General features: G+C 41.8%; 1 protein-coding gene across 1 annotated transcript; it reads right to left on the reverse strand.

Moving 5' to 3' along the window:
* Positions 1 to 4,359: 4,359 nt before the first annotated feature.
* Positions 4,360 to 5,548, reverse strand: LOC136493966 (transcription factor IBH1-like). The gene has a single exon (XM_066490090.1). It carries the CDS (start codon positions 5,423 to 5,425, stop codon positions 4,808 to 4,810), a length of 618 nt encoding a protein of 205 aa, XP_066346187.1. The 5' UTR covers positions 5,426 to 5,548; the 3' UTR covers positions 4,360 to 4,807.
* Positions 5,549 to 7,081: the final 1,533 nt, after the last annotated feature.

Consider the following 7,081-nt stretch of genomic DNA (forward strand, 5'->3'; position numbering starts at 1 on the left):
CATTTCATCCATTTTTTATGATAATACTGTGATTTTTCACTATATATACTAAATATATTTGTAAAAGTATTGAAAAACTATTGAGACATACACTTGATACATATATTCGTCACATTTACGAGGTGTTATCGTATTGTCCGGCCCCTAATCAAAAGTCCTGGTTCCGCCTCTGATGGGTACTCATCTTCCAAAAAGAAAACCCACATACATGCCCGTGCTTGCATTTCTCAATTTTGAAGAGGTGTGGATCCACTCTCTTCCAAATATTCTTTTTTTTCGAAAGCGCGCTTAGCACGTGCTTCATTAAGGGGCTCTCTTCCAAATATTCCATAGCGTATACATCTCTACTGTATATTTTAGGGGGGGGGGGGGGGGGGCGGAATCTTAATTGGAATGTAGGAATTCATATGACCTTGCCAGAGATGTACATAAAAAAAAATTCATTCATGTAGGAATAGAACAAAATCTCTTGCGCAACAAAAGCAAGTGAAAGAGTTTTAGATCAAAGAAACATCTTTAAAACCAGACAGCAAAACGAAAGACGGCAAAAAGGGAAGGAGCCAAGTTCTGACGAGCTAGGCAAGTACTTGAGCAGATTGCACCTATAAACGTGATGGTTAGAAGTTCCAATTAGCTTTGTCATCATGCAAAAAATGAGCATTATTAACTCGAGGACAAAGTTGAGAACCTAGTATTAACATCTGTCTCATGATATAATTGTAAGGTAGTAGTATATTAGTTTGTACCGGAAGTTCTTTTTAGTAAACCCGTGCTACATATATAGGCGACAAAAAAAAGTCCCAACAACTAACGTCAAAACATTGCTCTTCCCTGTAAGAGAACGAATGCAAGGACAAATTGATAACTTAGTAACATCTGAAACCAGAGCTCGTGTCATCTTATTTAGATGTTGCAATGTATTCCAATTTTTTGTTCAACTTAGATGCAAAAAAAATGGCATGCATCTTATTTATATATGTATCGCTAAAAACACCATGCATTTACAGTCACATACTCACATGCTTCTCATCCGGAAAACAGAAAAACAATCAGGCTTATATGTATCATTTCAGATGCAGATAGTGGCAGCAAACTTGCTAGCTTCATATAGTACGTTATATATGGAGCATATATATAACAGATATTACTGAAGGCAACAGATACCATGGTCCATTCAAATTAATTTTTGATGTCGACAATGTCCAATTGATGCATGGAACAAGTTTGTCCATCTAGCTGGCGACAACTGTAACGTGAGTTCTTCAGATTCTACAACAAAACACCTGACGAAAAAAAAATGAAGTTTGACTTGAAAACTAATTTGAATTACTACCTTCGGCTCCAACGATCTATCTATTTCGCTTACATTTAGGAAATAGTTTTACCCGTAATTAATGATAGCTCAAAGGTGGTTCGAAAACTCCCTATTTTCTTAAAAAAAAAACTCTCTAGCTATTCGCTTAAAAAATATAAAGACGAAAAGTTCCTCCTATATATTGATCATCTATCAGTTCTTGGGCCAGATGTGACAGAAAAAAACATATGGTAATTTAATTCACTATATATATTTGTATACAAGTATTTTGACATTATTTTTCCAATAAGTTATTGTCAATTCATGACTCTTTATTACTCTACTATGCTTTGCATCACATATGTATAGCTGCTAGAAATTGTTTTGTGTATTGTTTTTTTTATACTACTAGCTGTTACATATATATGTAAAATAAAATATTGTGGGCAACCATATATTAAAATGTTAGAAACATGTGGCAACAGTAACTTGAAACTATTAATAACTGGTATGACATGCTCCCTGGTTCATATTATATATAAATAAAGAAATGGATCTTATGAAAACCCGCTTCCCATGAATATGCAGTTTTCAGTGTTAGCAAATATGTAAAAAAGGAATTAAAACAAATAAGCTGTGACTACCAACGACAATGGATAATGTACACAAATGACCCCTTAAGTACAAAACTATAGTCATCAAATCACTTGAAAAACAGAAGCAAACCCTAAGTATATTAAATCCCCTCTCAAGCTTTTACCACAACAGCATTTTTGCCCTAATCCTTATGTTCTGCGTTGCATAGGCATATGATATATCATATAGTGATTTATTTTTCAACAAGCTAGCTAGCTAGGTTCTCTTTTGAGTTCCCTAACATGAAAACAGAGAGTTGTGTCTATATATACATGACATTCTCATTCAACACAAACAAGTTAGTTTCATCATTTTTTAGAGTGATCAACAAAATTTAATCTTCTCAGCCCGGTCTCCGTCAAGTTCACTCCAAAGTTGAATGTTGCATTATTACTTAACCATGTGTGATGTCTACCCCGGCGTATATGTATTTCACTCGGTGCATATTTTGTTCTTGCTTGACTGCAGTAGTTATTATTTCACCAATAATAAAGGAAAGAAAATACAATGTTTTTATGTGAACTACTGATTAAACTGTGGAAACTTCATATAATTCACAGCATGCTAAAATGCTATCATAGTTGGATGTTCTGTTGGATTTGGATACTGGCCCACTATGCAGTGCAACAGATAAAAACATAATAATTAACTCGAGTATACACGCATAAGCTGACAGAGCGGATCAGATGAAATGAGTATATATTTTGTTGCATTGGTATAGAAGCCTCCAAATTAAGAAATTGATACACAATATTGACCTGCCACCATTATTATAGTGGGCAACATATAGTGTTATGTATATTTATGCTAATAAATGGAAGATGGCTATATAGCTAGCTAGCAAATTATTAGTACAGCTAGCTAAACCTTGTGGGCCGATAGAATTGGCTGACTAATTACAAGGTGGGTTAGCTAGCTATAGATTCAATCGAGTACCATATTTTAGTGTTTATTAGTACTGATTTAGGTGTTCGAATTGGACAGCCATATTAATTACATGATTAATACTCCTAATTAAGTGTAATGCACATAGCACATACCTTGTCTACATATAGGAGCTTAATTAATATCCTTTGTTTTTCACATATATGAGCATGCATGCATGCCTGATTGACAGCACAATGAATATCCAAAAGAGTAATAAAGGGGACCAATAGATAAACGGACCTTATGTGCAAAGAGAAAATAATAAAACAAATAAAAAGGAGAATCTAATCTATAAGGAATGTATATGATGAATGCAATGCCTGAACTATATATGCATGTGTAGTATCATGATAGTATAAGATTTGCACGAATATGCTGAGATTAACCTACCCACCAGTACGGCACACAATATTTGCACAAAAAATTACTTCTCTTTGATCAGTTGAAACAAGCAGAAGAAGCCAGTATTAAGCCTTTCAGATTCTTACCTCACAAAGAAAGCAACAAAAGCATGTGCCAGAGACAACAACCAAGAATAACACATGAGGAAAGAACCAAAGAGAAAAAATAGATACAGTCAAGTACACAGAATAGTCTTTATTAGAGACGGTGGCACCTAAAAAGGAGCTGGGAATAATTAGTTGGCCTAGCTGATTGAAATTGAGAGGAGGAGGCAAAAAAATATGTATTTCCCAAGGGAAAAAAAACAAAAGGGAGGGCCTTTATTTAATCAAAAGATGCTAACTGCCTCTAGAGAGAATGTCTTTTGGTTCCTTTGGCTATAAGTCATATGTCTTCTCAAGCTCAAAGTTCAGCAACCCCCCTATACCTCATACACTTTGTGGATCCCACTTTCCCAAATTTGAGAGGAGAAAGGAAACACTCTACCAAACCAATTGAACGCAACCACCATCCTAGCACTTCAATTACACAATGCAAGGCAAATAACAGCTAGCTAGAGCATCATCTACCTAGTTGTACGTCAGCTCTTCCACCAGTAGTGGGAGAGAGATATAGAGAACTACATATATGCATACACATGGGCAGCCGCACCTATACCTCACTCCAGAAAACAAGAATAATAGCTAGTATATATAGCTAACTCGAACAGCCATCTAGATCTAGAAGAAAAAAGATAATATTGTTCGCTGGTCTGAAACTTGGCTAAAACTGCCTGAAAAACACTGTTTCGGCTGAATTGTTGTGAGAGAAAAACACTGTTCCGGCTGAAAAAAAAGAAGCCGAACAAGCCATTTTTAAGACAAGCGAACGGGGCTATGTTAATATGCATGCATCATGCATTATTCATGCAACCACTCATGGAGTCATGGTAAAGGTCCATGCCGCGCTATATGATAATCAATTACCTTCGTCCCCCATTCAGATAGACCTACATGCATAAAAGAGGAAAATTGACAGACAGAAAAGTGTGTATATAACACAGCTACCTACATGTGTAGCTAGTAGCTAGGTACAAAAGATAGATGACATGGCTCCACAAATTTTTCACAAACATATATACGCATACCCAATCATCTGACCCAACAGCAAGCACTGCACTAATAGCTTATATATGTATGTGACTCCATGCTTCAATTTTTCTCTCTATATATGTTACAATTAATTACCTCAATAGTCTCCTCTCTCCCTCCAATTGCTTGGTGTGTGTGGTTCCATCATCTTCCATGCATGTGTGTTCCCAACCTATACGCCTACTAATAATCTTATCTTACCAACTAAACATATGTACCAGCAATAATAATCTCTCCCTCAATAATCTCCTATCTTAATCATGCATCCATCCATCTCATGTGTGTAGCATGAATAAGAGATATGCGGTGATCTAGATACAAACGGCGGCGATGGCGGTGTATGTTCCACGGTGCAAGAACAAGAATTAATTAACCATGCGGTATTAATTAATTACTGGTTCGGTTGTTGGACGATCGATCATTGGGCGGAGAAGAGGTCGACGAGGCTCTGCATGAGCTGCACCTGCGCGCGGAGGCAGCGTACGTAGTCGGCGGTCTCGTCGAGGAGGCTGCAGTACTCCATCTCGGCGCCGCCGGGGACGAGCCGCCGGAGCGCGTCGGCCCTGGCTGGCTCCCCGGCCTGCCTCGGAGGCGGGCCCCGGGCCGCCGGAACCGCCGGCGTTGTCGGCGCCGACGACGTCTCCCCGGCGCTGCTGGCGCGGAGCATCAGCGGAGGCGCCGCGGCGGAGACGCGCCTCCGCAGCAGGACTGCGCGCCTGGACGACATGACGACAGCCCTGCGCGCGCGCGCCTGGCGGAGCAGCGCCTGCGTCCAGGCCCGGCGCGGGCTGCCAGCGCGCGCCATGGACGAGTAGGCCGCGCGGCGGATGGTGCGCGGGCGGCGCGGCGCCGGGGTGGTGCTGTGGATCCGGGCCAGCGCGCGGAGGAAGTGGAAGGCCAGCATGCGCTTCGACGGCCGTTCGTCCGGGGCCGGGTCGGTGGCCGCGGCCCGGCGGCGACGGTTAGGGTTAGGGTTTGGCGGCAACGGCGGTGGTTGGTGTTGATTACGCGCCGTCGTCGTCCTCTTCCCGGCCATGAACGGGACCGGCGCGGCGGAGGGAGAGACGGGGGAAGGACAGAGAGAGAGAGAGAGGGTGCGGTGGGAGGTGGGCGCGTCGCTTAAAAGGCAGGCGGGAGGTGAGAGAGCCGAGAGGGAGGGTGAAGGATAGGGTGGGGGAGGACGGAGGAGAGAGGGAGATTTTGGGGGCTCTGTCTGTGATCATGCTAGCTAGGAGTATTCAACTATTCTTGAGAGAGAAAGGGGAATAGAGAGAGGGAGAGGAACACGTCTCTGACACAAATGTCCTCTGCAAGATCCGGTGTCCTATGATACCAGTTGACAGGGAGAGACAAAACAAACACGGTCAGGGAAATGTGCGTGCATGGGCCAGAGGAGAGAGAAAGAGAGTAGAGAGAGAGAGAGAGAGATGCCTTTGCTCTGATTCATTTTTCTTCTTCTTCTTTCTTGTGGTGCATGCAACAAGTGCAATGTGCAATTTGAATAGATGAAAAGCAGCAGGTAGAGTACAGAGAGAAAGTAAATAAAGGGGAGGAGAGAGAGAGTGTGTGTGTAAGAGAGAGAGAGAGAATAAGAAGGAGCTAGATAGGTCATCAACAACAACTCCCTCCCCACTCCTGTGCATTGCATTACATGCATGTGGGATAAATGGAATCATGTGATGGGAGGGAGAGATGGGCGTGGGATATATATATATATATATATATATATATATATATATATATATATATATATATATATATATATATATATATATAAAATAAATAAAAGCACTTTGGTCGGACTGCGGTCGGATGACCAATCATCTAGAAGCTACTCCAACCGCCCGGCCGGGGTTATCTGTTCGTTGTTGATGTTTAATTTGTTAACCCTAGCTAGCTCAGCTCTCTCCATCTGCCAAGTCGTAGTGCCAACCATGCATGCACGCACGATGATCGTATTGTACCTCTCTCTCTCTCTCTCTCTCTCTCTCTCTCTCTCTCTCTCTCTCTCTCTCTCTCTCTCTCTCTCTTCTTGTAGTAGTAATTGATTACAAATTAATTATCACAAGTCATTTTGGATTTTCCACGTACGCTATATCAACCTACATAATAAAAAGAAAAGAAAAGAAAACTGGAACATATGATGATCAGCATGCAGATATATCGATCAATGGCGTGATTAGAAACGCTAGCTCATATTTAGTGTTATTGAAATAAAAGACTCGATCGCTTTTCTGCGTAGTTATTATGGCTGTACCAATAATTAATCCCAGTTATGAGCACTGATGCATGATCACGTTGCTGTTGCTGTCTGCCGCTTAATTCATTATCATCCAGAACGTTACGCGATTGTTAACGACACGACCAACGTACTGAAACGGAGAGGAGAAGCAGAGAGAGCAGAGGCGAGCGCGACTCATGGCGTCGCGTGCACTTTTATTTGCCAGCGAGCGGGGTACCATACCAACGGGTAACATGCGCGCACGCCGATCGATCCGCCCCGTTCCGTTCCGTTCCGTTAGCTCAGGCTGACAACCAGGCAGACGTCACGGGCCATGCCATGGGAGAGGAGAGAGAAAGCAACAACATGCATGCATGGAGTAGGAGCAGGAGCAGCATCTATTCTGTGGGCATCCAATTTGGGTTGGGAGGAGACGACGACGGGTGCTGTCTACGTATCGGATCGTCTAGA

This window comes from Miscanthus floridulus, chromosome 11 (genome assembly GCF_019320115.1).
Source record: "Miscanthus floridulus cultivar M001 chromosome 11, ASM1932011v1, whole genome shotgun sequence".
NCBI classification, from domain to species: Eukaryota; Viridiplantae; Streptophyta; class Magnoliopsida; order Poales; family Poaceae; genus Miscanthus; species Miscanthus floridulus.